General features: G+C 39.7%; 1 protein-coding gene across 1 annotated transcript in view; it reads left to right on the forward strand.

Annotated features, from left to right (window-relative positions):
* The window catches only part of LOC128658193 (epoxide hydrolase 1), a 158,540-nt gene that overhangs the window by 117,712 nt on the left and 19,116 nt on the right, over positions 1 to 21,712 (forward strand). The window contains exon 4 of the mRNA XM_053712715.1: positions 10,489 to 10,716. Coding sequence (XP_053568690.1) covers positions 10,489 to 10,716 — 228 coding nt within the window. The remainder of the gene's footprint in view (positions 1 to 10,488; positions 10,717 to 21,712) is intronic.

Below are 21,712 nucleotides of genomic sequence, written 5' to 3' on the forward strand. Positions count from 1 at the left end.
TATTATGAAAGTGGGAACCAAGTAAACACATAAGACACAGTGTTACAGCAGCACTTGCAAAAGGATACAATGAGATACATAAAACACAGTATTACAAGAGTACTTGCCTTGTGTCTTGCCCATTGCCCAATTCTTGTATAATTCTTAAAAATTTGTGCCTCAAATGTTCACTTTGAAAATGTGAAGATATGCTATTGTTAAAAAGTACACAGCCCTGTAACCAATGCACACACCCCTGTGCAATGCACTTCCCCAAGCTAGTCTGCAATATATACAGGTAGGGCAGTCAGCTGAGTCCACTAAATTTAGTTAATTGCTAATCAAAGACAGTTGGTAAGGCCAATTGGAATGTTAGAATCTGGTCAGGGTGAGATGAGTTAAGTAAACAGACAATAAAATGTGGAGGGGGTTAAAACTGTGACATAAGAAAACTATAAATTTTAGAGTTATAGCAAGTATTGATAAGGAGTGAGCATCACATGGCAATTAACTAGACATTAGAATTGAGATATTGGGGAAAATCATTACAAAAAATGCAGGACTTAGTTTTAGCAGCCTAAATTCATGTGCTCAATATATATATATATATATACACAGAGAGACTTGGTGTAAAATGACAGAAAAGCAGGGAATATAGCAGGATTTCAATGCAGGGTCTTAATTCACGTACCAAAAAGAGAGACTTGGTGTAAAATGACAGAAAAGCAGGGAATATAGCAGGATTTCAATGCAGGGCCTTAATTCACGTACCAAAAAGAGAGACTTGGTGTAAAATGACAGAAAAGCAGGGAATATAGCAGGATTTCAATGCAGGGCCTTAATTCACGTACCAAAAAGAGAGACTTGGTGTAAAATGACAAAAGCAGGGAATATAGCAGGATTTCAATGCAGGGCCTTAATTCACGTACCAAAAAGAGAGACTTGGTGTAAAATGACAGAAAAGCAGGGAATATAGCAGGATTTCAATGCAGGGCCTTAATTCACGTACCTGAAAGCAGAGGAGACAGTAGGTTAACTCAGCATTCCTTAGCAGATGTCAGTAGGCAGTTTGTTAGTTAGTAACCAGCATATAGAAGAGATAAGGTAACAAAAATGTTAATTTCCCGTTGTTCTCTCCAAGTATTGGTGATTGGTTTATGGACAGATATAAGATAAAGAAGCAGGTATATGTACACAATGTGATAAAGTAGTGAGATCTGATTATACCTACAAGCTCAACCCATTTTATTAGGTTGTGGCTTCAAAACACAAAATCAGCCAATTCATATACACAAATAAGCCTTGAAAAAGCAAATCTCATACATTTTTATACTCTGCAGCTGGTAAAAAAAGTAATTGGAAACACATTAAGGGAAAAACAATTTTATACCATACTGTCCCTTTAAACCTAACACCCTAACATAAACCCCTAGTCTAAACACCCCTAATCTGCCGCTCCCGACATCGCTGACACCTAAAAAAGTTATTAACCCCTAATCTGCTGCTCCCAACATTGCTGCCACTAATAAAAGTTATTAACCCCTATCCCGCCGCTCCCAGACAGCACCGCCACTATAATAAAGTTATTAATAGTGATGTTGCGAACCTAAAATTTTGCGTTCGCGAATGGCGAACGCGAACTTCCGCAAATGTTCGCGAACCGGGCGAACCGCCATTGACTTCAATGGGCAGGCGAATTTTAAAACCCACAGGGACTCTTTCTGGCCACAATAGTGATGGAAAAGTTGTTTCAAGGGGACTAACACCTGGACTCTGGCATGCCGGAGGGGGATCCATGGCAAAACTCCCACGAAAAATTACATAGTTGATGCAGAGTCTGGTTTTAAGCCATAAAGGGCCTAAATCACCTAACATTCCTAAATTGTTTGGAATAACGTGGGTTATGAGTGGTGCCACTAACTTGTCAAGTGGGTCTGGCACACACGCTGGCAGGCAGGCAGGCAACTTCAATTAGATTACACTAACAGACTGATGTTTCACAGTCAAAAAATTTTTTTAAAAAATATTTACACTACTGTTATAACAAATATGATTGGTGGCACTAGTTGGAAAGTGGGCCTGGCACACACGCTGGCAGGCAGGCAACTGCAATTCAATTGCACTAGCAGACTGATGATTCACAGTCAAAAAAGTTTTGATTTTAAATATTTTCAAAACTGTTATAACAAATATGATTGGTGGCAATAGTTGGCAGCAAGTGGGCCTGGCACACACGCTGGCAGGCAGGAAACTTCAATTAGATTACACTAGCAGACTGATCTTTCACAGTCAAAAAATATTTTTTTTGTAATTTTACACTACTGTTATAACAAATATGATTGGTGGCACTAGTTGGCAAGTGGGCCTGGCACACACGCTGGGAGGAAGGCAACTGCATTTAAATTACACTAGCTGACTGATGCTTCACAGTCAAAAAAGTTTTTTTTAAAATATTTAAAATACTGTTATAACAAATATGATTGGTGGCACTCGTTGGCAAGTGGGCCTGGCACACACGCTGGCAGGCAGGAAACTGCAATTCAATTGCACTAGCAGACTGATGATTCACAGTCAAAAAAGTTTTAATTTTAAATATTAACACTACTGTAATAACAAATATAATTGGTGGCACTAGTTGGAAAGTGGGCCTGGCACACACGCTGGCAGACAGGCAACTGCAATTAAATAACAAAAAAATTACAGTAATGTTACAACAGATAGGAGTGATGGCACTCAGGATAGAAGTAGGCACAGTATGTGCTGGCAGCCTGACACACAGGCTGGGACTAGTGGCAGTCTGGCCTGGCAACTAAAATTAAATAACACTAGAAGACTGATGTAAAATTATTTTTTTTTACAAAATTTAAAATAATGTTACACCAGATAGGAGTGGTGGACTGGCACTAAGGATGGAAGTAGGCACAGTATATGATGGCAGCCTGACACACAGGCTGGCACTAATGGCAGCCAGGCTGGCCTGGCAACTAACATTAAATAACACTAGAAGAGGACTGATGTAAAAAAAAATTATTAAAATTTTACACTAATGTTACACCAGATATAAGTGGTGGAAAAAAGAGCTATTAATCACACTATATGATGTGTGCCTGACACACAGGCCTGATGGAAAATGAAATTAGATTACACTAGCAAAATGATTTTAAAGTTTTTTTTTTTTTTAAATTTACACTAATGATTGTTAAGCAGATATCAGTAGTGGCACAGAGCAATTAACCACAGTCTATGCTGTGTGAGCCTGAGACACAGGCCTGATAGAAAATGAAATTAGATTACACTAGCAAAATGATTTAAAAGTTTTTTGGTTTAAATTTACACTAATGTTAAGCAGATATGAGTGGTGGCTGGCACAGAGCAATTAGCCACAGTATATGCTGTGTGAGCCTGACACACAGGCCTGATAGAAAATGAAATTAGATTACACTAGCAAAATGATTTAAAAGTTTTGTTGTTAAGCAGATATGAGTGGTGGCTGGCACAGAGCAATTAACCAAAAGACTGAAAAAAACTGAAGTTCTAGCCCTAAAAAGGGTTTTTTGGGGTGCTGTCCTTACAGCAGAGATTAGATGAGTCCTTCAGGACTGTACTGGACACTAAATACACTAGCCTAGCTATCTATTTCCCTATAATGTCAGCAGCAGCAACACTAAACCTCCTCTCACTAAGAAAGCAAGATCGTAATGAATCTAAAATGGCTGCTGCCCAGAAGCTGGGAGGGTCTGTGAGGGAGTGTCTGCTGCTGATTGGCTGAAATGTGTCATCAGGCTGTGAGATACAAGGTCAAAGTTTACTCAATGATAAAGAATAGGGGGCAAATCGAACATCGCATATGTTCGCCCGCAGCGGCGAACGCGAACAAGCTATGTTCGCCGGGAACTGTTCTCCAGCGAACTGTTCGCGACATCACTAGTTATTAACCCCTATTCTGCCGCTCCCCGACATCGCCGCCTCTGTAATAAAGTTATTAACCCCTATTTCCACGCACCCAATATCGCCACCGCTATAATAAAGCTATTAACCCCTATTTTGCTGCTCCCCGACTTCCCCACCACTAAATAAAGTTATTAACCCCTAAACCTCTGGCCTCCCACATCTCCGCCACTAAATAAACCTATTTACCCCTAAACTGACAGCCCCCCACATCGCAAAACACTAAATTAAACTAAACCTAACACCCCCCTAACTTTAAATTAAAATTACAATATAACTCTATTTAAATAAATAAAAACTTACCTGTGAAATAAAAATAATCCTACCATTAAAACTATAAATTAACCTAACATATCTAATCTAATAAAAAAAAATACTACCAATTAAAATATCTAAATTACAAATTTAAAAAAAACTAACACTACGAAAAAGATTAAAAAATCTAAATTACAACAAAAAAAACCCCAAATCCTACGAAAAATTTAAAAAAATCTAAGTTTACCAAAAATAATAAACACTAAAATCATGAAAAATAAAAAACACTAAGATTACAAAAAATAAACAAAATTATCAAAAATAAAAACAATTACATCTAATCTAATAGCCCTATAAAAATAAAAAAGCCCCCCCAAAATAAAAACACCCAGGGCCTTTTGTAGGGCATTGCCCTAAAGAAATCAGCAAAATACAAAGTCCCCCAACAGTAAAGCCCACCACCCAACCAACCCCCCAGAATAAAAAACCTAACTCTAAAAAAAAACTAAGCTACCCATTGCCCCTAAAGGGGCATTTGTATGGGCATTGCCCTTAAAAGAGCATTCAGCTCTTTTGCATTACCCTTAAAAGGCCATTTAACTCTTTTTCAAGTGCCTATCCCTAATCTAAAAAATAAACCACCCAAAAAAAAACAAAAAACCTAACACTAACCCCAGAAGATCTTTTCACGGTTTCTGAAGTCTGGACATCCAGGCGGCGAGGTCTTCATCCATCCCGGGGGCGTCTTCTATCTTCATCCCGGCGGCGCAGAGCGGAGCCATCCTGGAAGCTGATCCCATCCTGCACAGAGCGTCCTCTTCATACGGTCGCTGCCTTACACTGAAGTTGAATGCAAGGTAGCCTTTTTTTAAATGGCGTCCCTTGCATTACTATTGGCTTATTTGATTCTTCAAATTCAAATCAGCCAATAGGATGAGTTCAAATCAGATCGTGTCAGCATAGGCTGTAATGCAAGCATTTTAGCCTCACCGCACAACCTGTAATACTGACGTTATGGAAATCCCACACAAAAACTTATTTTTTTCTAAATGCGGGATTGACGTTGTGTTACAGGCTACAATGCTTGCAGTATAGCTATACCGCCACAACTCCCAATAGTGCGTTCCTGCTTTTACACTGAAATTGCAATTTTTTCAGCGTTAAAAGCCGCAACGCAAAACTCGTAATCTAGGTGTATAATTTTTCCTTCCAAAGAAAAAGTCCTTAGAGACCAAAACTGAAGTTTTCTACTCACTTTAGCAAAAAAATTCTCCCAACTTTCCATGTCTTTCAAATCCACATCAATTTTCACACCCAACACCTCAATTGCACCATCAGTCACAGGCATCCACACAAATCAATCTCCCTATCATCACCAAAAACTTTAAGTTTACACTTATTCCAATTACCTCTGAAACCACTAGCCATACACAAACATTCAACCAAAGTTTTCACCCTCCTCAAACCAGCCTGAGTCTCACATACCACACTCACATCATCCATATAAACAATCACTTTCAAACACCTTGTATTACTGCCAGGAACACTCACACCTCTAACTAATGTATCCTTCCTCAAACTAGTTAACAATAGCTCAATGACACATCCAAATAACACAGGAGACAAAGGACATCCTTGATGCACTCCAGATTTAACACAAAATTCCTTAGTCAAAAAACCATTAACCTGAACCTGACTCAATACAAACATTTAAACCATCCAATAATTTTACCAGAAAAACCTAAATGTTCTAAAACATGAAACATAAAGTCATGCACTACCCTATCATACGCTTTTTCAAAATCCACAATAGCAACAGCAACAGACTTCATCCTCGCTCTCACATACCACAGTACATCACATAGTAACAAAAAAACTTTCAGAAATCTGACGCTAGCAACAGCACACACTTGGGGGCCGATTTAACAAGGTCTGTATTGGCCCCATTGCCTCTGTTTCCGCACAAGCCTTTAGGCTCGCCGGAAACAGGAGTTAAGAAGCAGCGGTCTAAAGACCGCTGCTCCATAACTCCCCGCTGCCTCTGGGGCGGCGTACAGCAATCAGCCCGATCTCATATGATCAGGTTGATCGACACCCCCTGCTAGCGGGGATTGACTGCGAATCTACAGGCGGCATTGCACAAGCAGTTCACCAGAATTGTTTGTGCAATGATAAATGCCAACAGTGTATGCTGTCGGCATTTATCGATGTGCGGTGGACATGATCGCTACAGCAGATCATTTCTGTCCACACAATGATAAATCTACCCCTAGCTCTTCACCCACAACCTTACCAATTACTCCACATAGTCTACAGGGAGTGCAGAATTATTAGGCAAATGAGTATTTTGACCACATCATCCTCTTTATGCATGTTGTCTTACTCCAAGCTGTATAGGCTTGAAAGCCTACTACCAATTAAGCATATTAGGTGATGTGCATCTCTGTAATGAGAAGGGGTGTGGTCTAATGACATCAACACCTTATATCAGGTGTGCATAATTATTAGGCAACTTCCTTTCCTTTGGCAAAATGGGTCAAAAGAAGGACTTGACAGGCTCAGAAAAGTCAAAAATAGTGAGATATCTTGCAGAGGGATGCAGCACTCTTAAAATTGCAAAGCTTCTGAAGCGTGATCATCGAACAATCAAGCGTTTCATTCAAAATAGTCAACAGGGTTGCAAGAAGCTGTGGAAAAACCAAGGCGCAAAATAACTGCCCATGAACTGAGAAAAGTCAAGCGTGCAGCTGCCAAGATGCCACTTGCCACCAGTTTGGCCATATTTCAGAGCTGCAACATCACTGGAGTGCCCAAAAGCACAAGGTGTGCAATACTCAGAGACATGGCCAAGGTAAGAAAGGCTGAAAGACGACCACCACTGAACAAGACGCACAAGCTGAAACGTCAAGACTGGGCCAAGAAATATCTCAAGACTGATTTTTCTAAGGTTTTATGGACTGATGAAATGAGAGTGAGTCTTGATGGGCCAGATGGATGGGCCCGTGGCTGGATTGGTAAAGGGCAGTGAGCTCCAGTCCGACTCAGACGCCAGCAAGGTGGAGGTGGAGTACTGGTTTGGGCTGGTATCATCAAAGATGAGCTTGTGGGGCCTTTTCGGGTTGAGGATGGAGTCAAGCTCAACTCCCAGTCCTACTGCCAGTTTCTGGAAGACACCGTCTTCAAGCAGTGGTACAGGAAGAAGTCTGCATCCTTCAAGAAAAACATGATTTTCATGCAGGACAATGCTCCATCACACGCGTCCAAGTACTCCACAGCGTGGCTGGCAAGAAAGGGTATAAAAGAAGAAAATCTAATGACATGGCCTCCTTGTTCACCTGATCTTAACCCCATTGAGAACCTGTGGTCCATATCAAATGGGAGATTTACAAGGAGGGAAAACAGTACACCTCTCTGAACAGTGTCTGGGAGGCTGTGGTTGCTGCTGCGCGCAATGTTGATGGTGAACAGATCAAAACACTGACAGAATCCATGGATGGCAGGCTTTTGAGTGTCCTTGCAAAGAAAGGTGGCTATATTGGTCACTGATTTGTTTTTGTTTTGTTTTTGAATGTCAGAAATGTATATTTGTGAATGTTGAGATGTTATATTGGTTTCACTGGTAAAAATAAATAATTGAAATGGGTATATATTTGTTTTTTGTTAAGTTGCCAAATAATTATGCACAGTAATAGTCACCTGCACACACAGATATCCCCCTAAAATAGCTATAACTAAAAACAAACTAAAAACTACTTCCAAAACTATTCAGCTTTGATATTAATGAGTTTTTTGGGTTCATTGAGAACATGGTTGTTGTTCAATAATAAAATGAATCCTCAAAAATACAACTTGCCTAATAATTCTGCACTCCCTGTATTTGCCAAAACCTTTGCAACAACCTTATAGTTAACACTCAACAACATAATCAGCCTCCAATTCCTCAAATCTCTCTTGTCACCCTTTTAAATAACAAATCAATTAAACCTTTCCACATGGAAACAGACAAAACATGCATTCTCAAAACAAACTTACAAACATCCATCATATCCACCCCAATCAAATTCTAAAAACAAGAATAAAATTCAACAGGCAAACCATCACAACCTGGTACCTTCCCATTCTTAAAACTCCTAACAACCTTTGCAATCTCATCCAAACCTACATCATTTTCTAACAAATCATTAGTAGTGATGTTGCGAATTGTTCCCGGCGAACATAGCATGTTCGCGTTCGCCACGGCGGGCGAACATATGCGATGTTCGATCCGCCCCCTATTCGTCATCATTGAGTAATACTTTGACCCTGTACCTCACAGTCAGCAGGAACATTCCAGCCAATCAGCAGCAGACCCTCCCACCTCCTGGACAGCATCCATTTTAGATTCATTCGGAAGCTGCATTCTTAGTGAGAGGAGGGACAGTGTAGCTGCTGCTGATTTAATAGGGAAATCGATAGCTAGGCTAGTGTGTCCACTACAGTCCTGAAGGACTCATCTGATCTCTGCTGTAAGGACAGCACCCCAAAAAGCCCTTTTTAGGGCTAGAACATCAGTCTGCTTTTTTTTTTTTCCTGTGTAATCTAATTGCAGTTGCCTGCCTGCCTGCCAGCGTGTGTGTCAGGCTAACAGCGTATACTGTGCCCACTTGCCCAGTGCCACCACTCATATCTGGTGTAACAGTAGTGTACATTTAAAAAAAACAACACTTTTTTGACTGTGTTAAATAATAGCAGTCAGTTTCCTTCACACGTGTGCGTTTAAGTTCCTGCCTGCCAGGGCACAGTGTCACCCCAGTGCAACTCATATGTGGTGTAACAGTAGTGTAGATTTAAAAAAACACACACTTTTTTTACTGTGTTAAATAATAGCAGTCAGTTTCCTTCACACGTGTGCGTTTCAGTGCCTGCCTGCCAGGGCACAGTGTCACCCCAGTGCAACTCATATCTGGTGTAACAGTAGTGTACATTTAAAAAAAACAACACTTTTTTGACTGTGTTAAATAATAGCAGTCAGTTTCCTTCACACGTGTGCGTTTAAGTGCCTGCCTGCCAGGGCACAGTGTCACCCCAGTGCAACTCATATGTGGTGTAACAGTAGTGTAGATTTAAAAAAACAACACTTTTTTGACTGTGTTAAATAATAGCAGTCAGTTTCCTTCACACGTGTGCGTTTCAGTGCCTGCCTGCCAGGGCACAGTGTCACCCCATTGCAACTCATATCTGGTGTAACAGTAGTGTACATACCTGTTGTTTTAAAGCACGTTATTCCAAACAATTTAGGAATGTTAGGTGATTTATGCCCTTTATGGATTAAAACCAGACTCTGCATCAACTATGTAATTTTCCATGGGAGTTTTGCCATGGATCCCCCTCCGGCATGCCACAGTCCAGGTGTTAGTACCCTTGAAACAACTTTTCCATCACTATTGTGGCCAGAAAGAGTCCCTATGGGTTTTAAAATTCGCCTGCCTATTGAAGTCTATGGCGATTCGCCCGGTTCGCCCGTTCGTGAACAGTTGCGGAAGTTCGTGTCCGCCGTTCGCGAACGCAAAATTTTAGGTTTGCTACATCACTAATCATTATCTTATTTTTCCAACTTAACCTCAATGTCTTCCAACAAACCCCTGTACATCATTACAAACAAACCCCTGTACATCATTACAAACAAACCCCTGTACATCATTACAAACAAACCCCTGTACATCATTACAAACAAACCCCTGTACATCATTACAAACAAAGGAGCTGATTAGCAGAACAATACTGCTCTTTTCCCCTCTTCCTGCACCATTTTTGGTACCAAATTGCATGAAGAATGTATTAACAGTTTTGGTAAAGCAATTGTTTGTTCTTGTCCGTTTTGTCCAAAACTGTATTCAGTTGATTGTATTGGGCGACTCGCTGAAACGGAATAAATTCAGACAAGTATGTATTTGTCCAAAGCTGAATGTTCTGGTGACCTTAACTAATGTTACACAGAAAAGCTGCTGATATTTACACTACAGTCTCCTTTTCTAATACTGTTTTTACTATTAATTTATGTCCTTTCATTTTTTTTTTAAGTTTTCATCTTTATTACATACTTTAAAATATTAAATAAAAAAAATATTATACGTAATCCAAAAACAAACTAAAATGATAATCTTAGAGGACCAAATGTTCCTACATCAATTATTTATTTATTATACATATCATTTACTTTATGCAAATTTGGCATTTAAGAACTGTACCACACAGAATCTGATTCCCAGCTTATCATCAGTGTAAAACAAATCAATAAAATTAACTAAAATACTTTTTTGCTTCTAGGTCTGGATGTGCATTTTGTACACGTGAAACCTACAAACCTTGCCCCTGGACAGAAATCGCTTCCGCTGCTTATGATTCATGGTTGGCCTGGGTCCTTCTATGAATTTTATCGTATTATTCCACTGCTGACCGAGCCAGCCAAACATGGTCTGAACCCAAACATTGTCTTTGAGGTGATTTGTCCATCTATTCCAGGATACGGCTTCTCCGAGGCCTCTCACAAGAAGGGTGAGTTCTGCCCATATGATCCTAAGGGTGGTTGAGTAAATCAGATGAAGAACTTTAGAAGAGACATAATGATAAGGATAATTAAAGTGACAGTCAACACAAAAATTGTTATTATTTAAAAATATAGATAATGCCTTTTTTCTACCCATTCTTCAACTTTGTACAACCAAAATGATATATAAATATATCATGTATATCTTTTTAAACAATAAACATTTTTTGAGTTAACTCTCCCTTTAAATGATATAGCCTGTGACGTGTACAGTATGTGGATACAGATCAGGTTGCTGTATTTACCAAGAACTTTGCTGTGTGTCAGTAGTATTGTGATATTGTGACAGAAGTGAGTATAATATATCTACTGGCCTAATAAGATACAAATACAATACAGACCATAAGACTAATAGGTCTGTTTGTCAGGACATTTGCACTCATAAAGACATTATGATGAGTCACGTTTAATATCTCCTTAGCGCTAAAGCATTTTGTACATTGTGTACATATGTATTTATAGGTGTGTGTATATATATATATATATATATATATATATATATATTTGTAGGTGTGTATTTATAGGTGTGTACATATATATTTATAGGTGTGTATTTATGTATTTATAGGTGTGTACATATGTATTTATAAGTGTGTACATATGTATTTATAAGTGTGTACATATGTATTTATAGGTGTGTACATATGTATTTATAGGTGTGTATATATGTATTTATAGGTGTGTATATATGTATTTATAGTTGTGTATATATGTATTTATAGGTGTGTATATATATATATATATATATATATGTATTTATAGGTGTGTATATATATATATATATATATATATATATGTATTTATAGGTGTGTATATATATATGTATTTATAGGTGTGTACATATGTATTTATAGGTGTGTATATATGTATTTATAGGTGTGTATATATGTATTTATAGTTGTGTATATATGTATTTATAGGTGTGTATATATATATATATGTATTTATAGGTGTGTATATATATATATATATATATATATGTATTTATAGGTGTGTATATATATATGTATTTATAGGTGTGTACATATGTATTTATAGGTGTGTACATATGTATTTATAGGTGTGTACATATGTATTTATAGGTGTGTACATATGTATTTATAGGTGTGTACATATGTATTTATAGGTGTGTACATATGTATTTACAGGTGTGTACATATATAAACACATAAATACATATGTACACATACATAGACATATATATATATATATATATATATATATATATATATATATACATCAACACTAGGTAAAGCACTCCAGTAACCCTTCAGTCTTTCAGTGCTCAATAAGGATTCATATGTGCATCAAAAACGGAACGGCACTCACTGGGTCTTAATTTACAGATACTTTAATATATATTAAAGTATCTGTAAATTAAGACCCAGTGAGTGCCGTTCCGTTTTTGATGTGTGTATATATATATATATATATATATATATATATATATATGTGTGTGTGTGTGTGTATGTATATATATATATATATATATATATATATATATATATATATGCATTTGAGCCCTATGCAATTCAGTAGATGAAAACATAAAAAAGCATATTTATGCAATATTAAAACTTAATCAAGTGTTATACTATGTATTTACTTTAAAGGGACAGTCTAGTCAAAATTAAACTTTCATTATTCAGATAGGACTTGTAATTTTAATCAACTTTCCAATGTACTTTTATCATCAAATTTGCTTTGTTCTCTTGGTATTCTTATTTGAAACAAAACCTAGGTAGGCTCATATGCTAATTCCTAAGTCCTCGAGGGCTGACTCTTATCACATGCTTTTTAAATTCCTTTTCACAAGAGACTGATAAGTTCATGTGGGTCATATAGATAACACGATGTTAATGCACAGAAAGTTATTTAAGAGTTATCACAAAACAATACTAAATGCAAGTCAATAGATAATAAACAGTCACAGTCATGTGATCAGGGGGCTGGAAGAAGGTTCTTAGATACAAGGTAATCACAGAGGTAAAAAGTTTATTAATATAACTGTGTTGGTTATGCAAAACTGGGGAATGGGTAATAAAGGTATTATCTATCTTTTAAAACAATACACATTCTATTGTAGACTGTCCCTTTAAATATGTCACATTCCAATGTTCTGCACATAGCAGAATATGTTCTAAGTATTTATTAATAGATATTCCTATATATATATATCTGTATGTAGCTATACCTATATATATTCATCTATATATTTATAGGTATAAATATATATTGTACAAAAAAACATCAGATATATGTAGAAAACAAAATGTATGCTTACCTGATACATTTCTTTCTTTCCAGATATGGAGAGTCCATGACGTCATTCAATTACTAGTGGGAATATCACTCCTGGCCAGCAGGAGGAGGCAAAGAGTACCAGAGCAAAGCTGTTAAGTGTCACTCCCCTACCCATAATCCCCAGTCATTCGACCGAAGGGGAAATGGAAAAAGAATAACACAAAGGTGTAGAGGTGCCTGAGGTTTAGTCAAAAATAACTGTCTTAATAAAGGGTGGGGTTGTGGACTCTCCATATCCAGAAAGAAAAAAAATTATCAGGTAAGCATAAATTTTGTTTATGCTTTATGGAGAGTCCACAACATCATTCAGTTACTAGTGGGAACCAATACCCAAGCTAGAGGACACAGAATGAACAGGGAGGGAGAACAAGACAGGCAGACCTAAACAGAAGGCACCACCGCTTGAAGAACCTTTCTTCCAAAAGAGGCCTCAGTCGAGGCAAAAGTATTAAATTTGTAAAATTTGGAAAAGGTATGCAGAGAGGACCAAGTTGCAACATTGCAAAGCTGGTCCACAGAAGCTTAATCTTTGAAAGCACAAGAAGAGGAGACAGCCCTAGTGGAATGAGCTGTGATTCTCTCAGGAGGCTGCTATCCAGCAGTCTCATAAGCAAAACGAATTATACTTCTCAACCAGAGGGAAAGAGAAATAGAACTAACCTTCTGATCCTTACGCTTTCCTAAGAAACAAACAAACAGGGCAGAAGACTGGTGAAAATCCTGTCATCTGTAGGTCGAATTTTAGAACACGCACAACATCCAAGTTGTGCAACAGACATTCTTTATGAGAAGAAGGATTGGGACAGAGAGAATGAACAACAATTTCCTGATTAATATTTCTATCAGAAACCACTTTAGGAAGAAATCCCAATTTAGTACGAAGAATCGTCTTATCCGCATGAAAGATAAGGTAAGGCGAATCACACTGCAAAGACGAGAGTTTCAAAACTCTCCGAGCAGAAGAAGAGATAACAATAAGAAACAAAACCTTCCAAGATAGCAACTTAATATCTATGGAATGCATTGGCTCATCCTGAGCCTGCTGCAAAACTTTAAGAACAAGATAAAGGCTCCAAGGAGAAGCAACACTTTAAACACAAGCCTGATTCTGACCAGGGCCTGACAAAAAGATTGAACATCTGGCACATCCGCTAGACGCTTGTGTAACAAAATAGATAATGCAGAAATCTGTCCTTTCAGAGAACTGACTGACAACCTTTTCTCCAGACCTTCCTGGAGAAAAGACAAAATTCTAGGAATCCTGACCCTACTCCAAGAGTAGCCCTCAGATTCACACCAATAAGGGTATTTACGTCATACCTTATGGTAAATTTTTCGAGTAACAGGCTTGCGAGCCTGGATCATGGTTTAATGACCGACTCCACGCTTAGACAGAACCAAGCGTTCAATCTCCAAGCAGTCAGCTTCAGAGAAACAAGATTTGGATGGAGGAATGGACCCTGAGTTAGAAGGTTCTTCCTCAGAGAAGACATCTTCACTAGGTCTGGATTCCAGATCCTGCGAGACCATGCAGGAGCTATTAGAATTTCCGAGGCTCTCTCTTGTTTGATACAAGCAATAACTCATGGAAGGAGCGCAAGCAAAGGAAACAGGTATGCTAGACCGAAATCCCAAGGAACCGCCAGAACATCTATCAGAGCGGCCTGAGGATCTCTTGACCTTGAACCGTACCTTAGAAGCTTGGCGTTCTGCCAAGACGCCATCAGATCCAACTCCAGCACCCCCATTTGAGGGTTAACATGGAGAACACCTCCGGATGGAATGCCCACTCCCCGGGATGAAATGTCTATCTGCATAGGAAATCCGATTCCCAATTGTCCACTCCAGGAATGTGGATGGCAGATAGACAACAATTGTGAGCTTCCACCAATTGAATAATCAGTGCCACTTCCTTCATGGCTAAGGAACTCCGAGTTCCTCCCTGGTGGTTGATGTAAGCCTAAGCCACTAAGGTGATGTTGTCCGACTGAAACCTGATAAACTGGGCTAAGGACAATTGAGGCCAAGCCATAAGAGCATTGTAAATCACTCTCAACTCCAAGATGTTTATGGGGAGAGCAGACTCCTCCCAAGTCCGTAGTCCCTGCGCCTTTAACGAGTCCTAGACTGCTCCCCATCCTAGCAGACTGGCGTCCATGGTCACAATCACCCAGGAAGGTCTCCGTAAGCATGTGTCCTGAGACAGATGGTCCTGAGAAAGCCACCACAGGAGAGGGTCTCTTGTTGACTGGTCTAGATCTATCCTCTGAGACAGATCCGAATGGTCTCCATTCCATTGTCTGAGCATGCATAATTGCAGAGCTCTCAAATGGAATCGAGCAAAGGGAATGATGTCCATGGAAGCGACCATCAGATCAATTACCTTCATAGATGGAGCCACTGATGGCTGAACAGTAGATGGAAGAGATAGGCAGGAGGAGAGAATTTTGGATTTTCTGACCTCCATCAGAAACATTTTCATAGATAGGGAATCTATTATGGTCCCTAAGAAAACCACCCTTGTAGTTGGAACAAGGGAACTCTTTTCCAGATTTACTTTCCAACCGTGGGAACGTAGAAAAGACAACAAGATCTCTGTATGAGAGTTTGCTTTTTTTAAAAGATGGCGCTTGAACCAATATGTCGTCCAGGTGTGGCACCACTGCAATTCCCAGAGACCTGATCACTGACAAGAGAGCCCCCAGAACCTTTGAAAACATTCTGGCCAAGCAAAAGAGCCACAAACTGAAAGTGTTTGTCTAGAAAGGCGAATCTCAGGAACTTGTGATGATCCCTGTGGATGGGAACATAAAGATACGCGTCCTTCAGGTCTATGGTCATCGTGAACTGACCCTCTTGGACCAAAGGAAGAATGGAATGAATGGTTTCCATTTTGAAGGACCGTTCCCTGAGAAAATTGTAGCGGCACTTTAGGTCTAAAATGGGTCGAAAAGTTCCCTCTTTTTTGGGATCCACGAACAGATTTTAATTAAATCCTAGACCCTGTTCTCTTACTGGAACTGGAACAATCACTCCCAGGGATGAAAGGTCCTGAACGCAGTTCAAAAATGCCTCTCTTTTTACCTTGTCTGCAGCTAATCTTTAGAGGTGGAATCTGCCCCTGGGAGGGAAAGTTTTCAATTCTATTTTGTAACCTTGAGATACTATGTCCACAGCCTCATCTCCATGCTTGACAAAACAGGGGGCCGACCCTTCATGCTGACTTAAAGGCCGAATTATCAAATGTCTGTTGGACCTGATCCGACACAGCGGATCAGGTCTGACAGACATTGCTGAATGCGGAGAGCAATACGCTTTCCATATTTAGCATTGCACCAGCAGCTCTTGTGAGCTGCTGGTGCAACGCCGCCCCCTGCAGACTAGCGGCCAATGGGAGGTGTCAATCAACCCGATCGTACTCGATCGGGTTGAATTGTGTCGATTCCTGTCCGCCTGCTAGGAGCAGACGAACAGAGTTATGGAGCAGCGGTCTTTAGACCGCTGCTTCATAACTGCTGTTTCTGGCGAGTCTGAAGACTCACTAGAAACACAGGCCCTCCAGCTCCATTTGGAGCTTGATAAATGGGCCTCATAGACTCAGCTGAGTTTTTTTTTTATTGCTTCCCCTTATTCCAAGACTTATTGGGCTTACTAGAAGACTTGGACTATGTTAAGATTACTGCAGCTTTAAGCTCAGCTCACCACACCCCCTGGGTGTGTCTGGGTCTCTGTGACATCATCAGAAGCCATGTTAGTTTTACTGATGGAACCTGCTAGAGAATAAGCCATGTGGCTGTAGCTGAATAAAAGTTATCTAAAGTTCCTGCTGCAGAGTCTTCATGATATGTGCAAGACACAAGGTAACAGCACACAACTGAGTGTTCTAATCCTGACTACACACAGAACATAACAGCTGGCGACGAGGATCTGTGGTCTGACCCTATAATGGCACTTATTGGCACTTTACCTGTGTTTGCAGCAGACACAGACAGATGGGACACATGGGTTGAACAGTTTGAGCTATATTGTACAGCAAATAACATAGGAGCTGATAAGCAAGTGGCTGTGTTTCTGACAACTATAGGCTCAGCAGCTTACACTACATTAAGGGACAGTCTCTCACCAGATAAACCTAATGCTAAACCTCTGTCTGACCTGATCTGCCTGTTATCTGACCACTACCTACCTGAGCCTCTGGAGATATCAGAACGCTTTAAGTTTTACACACGCAAGCAATTGCAGCATGAGGACATTAAAACTTATGTGATCAGTTTAAAGAAACTAGCAAGTAGCTGCAGATTTGGTGATTATTTAAACACTGCTTTACGTGATATGTTTGTTATTGGACTCATGGACTGTACAGTACAAAAGAGACTATTAGCAGAGGATGATTTAACACTAAAGCGTGCTATAGAGATAGCTACAGTCATGGAACTTGCTACTAAAGATGCACAAATGCTCCAGGCCCCAGCACAGGCAGTTTGTGATAAGGAAATAGATGTTTTTCATACAAGTATGCACCTTAATAAACAGTATCCAGCTAGACAAGGGTCACAGACAGCCTGTTACAGATGTGGTTACACAAATCACACAGCAAATGCCTGCAGGTTTAGGAACAGCACCTGCTATGGGTGTGGGAAGATTGGTCATACAAAGAGAGTGTGCAGAAGTTCCTTAGACAGAGATAAAAGTAAGAAAGGCAGCAAGTCACGTGCAGCTTTTCATGTGCAAGTAGATACACCACACACTGATTCAGAGGAAGACAAACCATTATACACATTACAGATCTACAGCCTTGAGAATAAAATTCCAGAACTGCAAGCAAAGGTGAATATAGATGGTAAACCTCTCATTATGGAAGTTGACACAGGAGCAGCAGTCTCTGTTATCACAGCTGCTGATTGGAACCGCCTGGGACTAAGGCAACCAATTGTTCCAACAGCTGTCACCATGCAAACATATTCAAATGAAATAATAAAGCCTATTGGGTGTGTATCACCTACAGTGACATTTAATGGTATAACTAAAAATCTACGCCTCTACATTTTACCTAAAGGAGGACCACCTTTGTTTGGTAGATCCTGGATCCAAGCATTGGGCATGCCAAAGTTACCACAACAGTTACCACTTAACAAACTGCTGGACCAAAGTGGGAATTCAAATTCTTCTTGGATTAATTCACTAAAGCACAAATATAAGACTGTATTTGATGGGAACCTAGGTTTAGTGAAAGACAAGCAGATTCAGCTTCACCTAAAAGAAAATGCTATTCCAAAATTTTGTAAACCAAGAGTTGTACCATTTGCACTTAAACCTAAAATTGAAGCAGAATTAGAAAGACTACGAAATCAGGGGATTATTGTTCCAGTGTCTAGCAGTGAATGGGCTTCCCCAATAGTTCCTGTCAGAAAAAAGAATGGGGACATTCGCATCTGTGGAGATTTCAGAGTGGGCCTTAACCCTCAATTACTTGTGGACCAGTATCCTTTACCACGGATTGAAGAATTGTTTAGTTCTCTGGCAGGGGGTGAAAAATTTACAAAAATTGACTTGCATCAAGCATACTTACAATTAGAGGTGCATCCAGACTCCAGACACCTGTTAACTATCAACACTCACAAAGGACTTTTTCAGTATACGCGGATGGTGTTTGGCATTGCCCCAGCACCTGCAGTGTGGCAACGGATAATGGATGAGATCTTGGCAGGTATTCCACATACCCACTGTATGTTAGATGACATGCTTATCACTGGTGAAAATGATGCTGCTCATAAAGCCAATGTTGAAGCTGTTTTACAGCGCCTACAGGAATTCGGACTGAAAGTTAACATGGAAAAGTGTGAGTTCTTCTGCAATAGTTTAGAATATTGTGCACATGTAGTGGACAAGACTGGTCTACACACAACTGCTGAAAAAGTGAAAGCGCTGGTTCATGCTCCCACCCCTGTTAATGTATCTCAGCTACGTTCTTATTTGGGGTTGCTCAATTACTATCACAGATTTTTACCAAATTTGGCTCATTTACTATATCCACTACACCGTCTTTTAGATAGTAAAAACCAGTGGGCCTGGACTGACTTATGTACACGAGCATTTGAACGCTCTAAGCAGCTTCTTCTGGAATCAAGACTCCTTGTCCACTATGACCTTAAGAAGCCTTTGGTACTAGCCTGTGATGCTTCACCATATGGTTTAGGCGCAGTACTTTCACACATTATGCCCGATGGGTCTGAACGTCCTGTGTCTTTTGCGTCCAGATCTTTAACTCCGTCGGAGAGAAATTATGCCCAGATTGATCGGGAAGCTTTAGCAATAATTTGGGCTGTGAAGAAATTCCACATTTATATATATGGCAGACCTTTTACTCTGATCACGGATCATAAACCACTTTTGTCCATTCTGCACCCTCAGAAGGGTATCTCCAACACAACAGCTGCTCGACTTCAGCGCTATGCACTTCAGCTGGCGGCTTACAACTACTCCATTAAATATTGATGCCACAGTGATCATACGAATGTGGATATGTTTTCTAGATTACCAATGGTACATCACATGACAACATCTTCTAAAATCATAGAAACCCCTCCACAGCCTGTAAATCTAAATTCCAAAGTGATTGCTACTTATACATGCTCTGATTCTACCTTACAGGAAATCAAGTCTTTTGTTCAACATGGGTGGCCTAAAGTGGTTCGCTCTGACCTTCAGCCATATTTTACAAGGAAGAAGGAAATTGTGCATGACTCAGGCTGTCTGTTATGGGGGTCACGAGTGATAATTCCGAACTTACTGCAAACATTAGCATTAAAGTTACTACACAGCTCACATCAGGGTGTAGTAAAAATGAAGCAAAGAGCACGAGAATATTTTTGGTGGCCTAAATTGGATACAGATATTGCTTCTTATGTAGCTGCTTGCAATGCATGTGCACAGACACAGCGGAATCCCAGCAGGGACACCTCAAAAACTTGGCCATGGCCAAATGAACCGTGGACAAGAATCCATGTTGATTTTGCGGGGCCAGTGGATGGACGAATGTATTTGGTGGCTGTGGATGCTCATTCCAAGTGGCCAGAAGTAGTTCAAATGTCAAGTACTACAACACAACAAACCATTGTCGTTCTTTCCAGTATGTTTGCAAGATTTGGACTGCCACAAACTTTAGTCTCAGACAATGGTCCACAGTTCATATCACACGAATTTGAAACCTTTCTAGATACAAATAACATCAAACACTGTAAGACAGCTCCATATTTTCCAGCCTCTAATGGACAGGCTGAAAGATTTGTACAAACTTTAAAACGCCACTTAGCTGTCTCTCAGAAATCAAAATTTAATCCAAACTCCCTTTCTAATTTTTTGTTTAACTATCGAAACACACCCCATGCCACTACTGGGCTATCACCTGCAATGTTAATGTTTGGAAGACGCCTGAGAACTCCACTGGATAAAGTTAGACCAGAACATCCCACACAAGAGTTGAACACTTCTAGCGTTTCAGAATTTGTTCTTCATGACAGAGTATGGGTTAGAAACTACCATGGCCCAAATAAATGGATTCCAGCTGTCATAATACAAGGCATGGGCAACAGAATGTTTAAAGTTCAACTACAAGCTGGTGGTACAGTTTCCCGCCATGTAGAACAAATGAGACATAGATCTCAACCAGCTACACAAATATCAAATGATTCAGATGGTGAGGATATCTGGCATGGAGTGTGGTGCCCACCTGAGTCTTCTGAGGATGAAAATGCAATGAACACAACTGAAACAGATCAACCTCAGAATGATTCTGTCCAACAACAAAATATCACAGGTGATCAACAACCATTGGGTACTCCTCCACAGACAATTTCTCCTGAACCAAATACTCTACGGCCCTCTAGAAACAGAAGGCCACCTTCTAGATGGCAATGTGAGGATTCAGTGAGAGATTATTCAGCAAGGAATGACCTAATCCGAAGGCGGACTTATCGCAGAAAACATAACTGTGACTAAATTCTAGCCTGCGACCTAGGTCTTGTGCACATAGACTATAAAGATAAACTGTTCTAAGTTCAAGTGTATGGTTTAGTTACTTGTTGTATGTTACAATATTATCCACTGTCTGTTTTTTTTTTTTTATTATTGTTTATTTTTTTATATATTTTTTTTTTTGGAGAAAAAAGGGGATGTTAAGATTACTGCAGCTTTAAGCTCAGCTCACCACACCCCCTGGGTGTGTCTGGGTCTCTGTGACATCATCAGAAGCCATGTTAGTTTTACTGATGGAACCTGCTAGAGAATAAGCCATGTGGCTGTAGCTGAATAAAAGTTATCTAAAGTTCCTGCTGCAGAGTCTTCATGATATGTGCAAGACACAAGGTAACAGCACACAACTGAGTGTTCTAATCCTGACTACACACAGAACATAACAGACTACACCTGCTTGGAAGAGGGAGAGGAAGACTTTTGACCTTTGACGTTACAAAAGGAACGAAAATTACTTTGTCTTTTGAGTCTGTTCTTCTTGTCTTGTCATATTAGCATCAGAAATACAAGAATTGGCTAGTTTGAGAGCCTTAATCTACTGCATATGACATATTCTTCTGAAGTCTCCAAGACCTAGAAGACAAAATCACTTACCTGCAGTCTAGCTGT

This window comes from Bombina bombina, chromosome 4 (assembly GCF_027579735.1).
Source record: "Bombina bombina isolate aBomBom1 chromosome 4, aBomBom1.pri, whole genome shotgun sequence".
Classification (NCBI taxonomy): domain Eukaryota; kingdom Metazoa; phylum Chordata; class Amphibia; order Anura; family Bombinatoridae; genus Bombina; species Bombina bombina.